The following is a 2,139-nucleotide window of genomic DNA, read 5'->3' as shown; positions in this document are numbered from 1 at the left end:
CTTCAGTCGTGTCCGACTCTGTGTGACCCCGTAGACGGCAGCCCACCAGGCTCCACCCTCCCTGGGATTCTCCAGGCAAGAACACTGGAGTGGGTTGCCATTTCCTTCTCCAATGCATGAAAAGTGAAAGTGAAGTCACTCAGTCGTGTCCGACTCTATGCAACCCCATAGACAGCAGCCCACCAGGTTCCTCTGTCCATGGGATTCTCCAGGCAAGAGTACTGGAGTGGGGTGCCATTGCCTTCTCCGTCTCTTCCCTAATGGATTGTTTTTAGATCGTTTATACAACTTCTCAGTGATACTAAGCTACAGCAAGCTCAACAACACATTCTACATATGGCTCTCCCACTTTAAGCCTCAATCCGTCTGTCCTGTGTGCCCCATTCCTGGGAGATGGACTCCGTAACAAAATAGTAGCACAAAAGCCTTTGTCTTGGGTCCTGCCTTCTGGGAATTCCAGAGTAACAAACCCATCTTTTTTGCAAAGAAACTGAAGCTTGGGGACGTTAAGTAATCAGCCCAACCAAGCACATCTGGCAAATTGCAAGCCTGATGCTTGGTGAAATAAATGCTCATTATTGTGACTAAGATTTTGTGTTATTAAGCAGCAGTATCTGGGTGATACTAATATGTTAACCCAGTTCTCACAACATCCTATGTGCTATAATTAGCCTTATTTTACAGAAAAGGCACAAAGAGATAAAGTATCTTACCCAAAATCCACAGCCTGCCTCCAGAGTCCATGTTCTTAACCAAAACCTCAGAATGATGCAATGATTTTACAGTACAGGAAGTGGTCTTTTCATAAGAGACAAGCAGGTCCAAAAACACATATGCAAAGTTTCAAAGATACAAAAATTTTTTAAAATATTTACTTATTTACATGGGATCTTCGTTGTATCACACAGAATGCTTTGCTGTGGCACATGGACTCTCTAGTTGAGGCGGGTGGGCTCAGTAATTGAGGTGCTTGGGTTTAGTTGCTCCTCGACATGTGGGATCCTAGTTCCCCAACAAGGGATTGAACCTGCATCCCCTTCCATTGCAAAGCAGATCCTTAACCACTGGACCACCAGAGGAGTCTCCTAAAATTTTATTTTTGAGTAAGTGATAATAAATTCACATACTTCAAAAATAAAAATGGATAAAAGGAACATACATAGAGAATTTGTGCTCCTTCCCATGTTCCCATCTATCAAAGGCATAATTGTAACATAGCCCTTATAATTCTTGCAGCCCTACTATCTACATGTATGTGTGATCCCCTCTCCTTCAGTGGGAGCAGATTTTGTAAATTACTTCTAACCACTGTGTGTGTGTGTAAAAGTCACTCCGTTGTGTCTGACTCTTTGCAACCCTATAGACTGTAGCCCACCAGGCCCCTCTGTCCATGGGATTCTCCAGACAAGAATACTGGAGTAGGTAGCCTTTCCCTTCTCCAGGGTCCCAACCCAGGGATCAAACCCAGGTCTCCTGCATTGCAGGTGGATTCTTTACCATCTGAGCCACCAGGGAAGCCCCATTCTAACCACTAGAATATGGCAAAAGGGAGGGGATGGTGCAGGTGTAATTAAGGTCCTTAATAAATTCACACTGAGTTAATCAAAAGAGATTATCCTGGGTGGGTCTGCATAATCAGGTGACATCATCACTTTCTCTTGAAAGTGAAGCCATCTCTTCTTTAATTAGAGAGACTTGAGTCAGCTGAGACACTCTCTTGAAACAGCTGCGTTGTGAACTGCCATGGAGAGGGGTAATCTCTAAGAGCTGATGGTCTCAATCTTAGAACTAAAGCAACTAAATTATGCCAACAGTATGAATGAGCTTGGAAGAGGACTCCAAGTTCCAGGTGAGAATATACCCCAGCCAACACTTTGATCAAGTGAGACTCTGAGCAAAAAATCCAGTTAAGCTATGCCAAATTCCTGACCGATAGAAACTCTGAAATAATAAATGTGTGTTGTTTTAAGACTGCTTCTGCTGCTGCTGCTAAGTCGCTTCAGTCGTGTCCAACTCTGTGCGACCCCATAGACGGCAGCCCACCAGGCTCCCCCGTCCCTGGGATTCTCCAGGCAAGAACACTGGAGTGGGGTGCCATTGCCTTCTCCAATGCATGAAAGTGAAAAGTGAAAGTGAAGT

General features: G+C 44.5%; 1 protein-coding gene and 1 pseudogene across 1 annotated transcript in view; one reads left to right on the top strand and one right to left on the bottom strand.

Annotated features, from left to right (window-relative positions):
• Nucleotides 1-1,745, bottom strand: part of GOLPH3 (golgi phosphoprotein 3 (coat-protein)) — a 57,584-nt gene extending 55,839 nt beyond the window's left edge. The window contains exons 1-2 of the mRNA XM_010853851.1: nt 1,714-1,745; nt 714-747 (exon numbers count right to left, since the gene is read on the bottom strand). Coding sequence (XP_010852153.1) covers nt 714-747; nt 1,714-1,745 — 66 coding nt within the window. The remainder of the gene's footprint in view (nt 1-713; nt 748-1,713) is intronic.
• Nucleotides 1,746-1,819: 74 nt separating this feature from the next.
• The window catches only part of LOC104998594, a 2,427-nt pseudogene continuing 2,107 nt past the window's right edge, over nt 1,820-2,139 (top strand).

Source organism: Bison bison, unplaced genomic scaffold (genome assembly GCF_000754665.1).
Source record: "Bison bison bison isolate TAMUID 2011002044 unplaced genomic scaffold, Bison_UMD1.0 scf7180017864331, whole genome shotgun sequence".
Taxonomy (NCBI): domain Eukaryota; kingdom Metazoa; phylum Chordata; class Mammalia; order Artiodactyla; family Bovidae; genus Bison; species Bison bison.
Note: the sequence above shows the minus strand (reverse complement) of the source record. Positions and strands in the feature narration are given on the sequence as shown.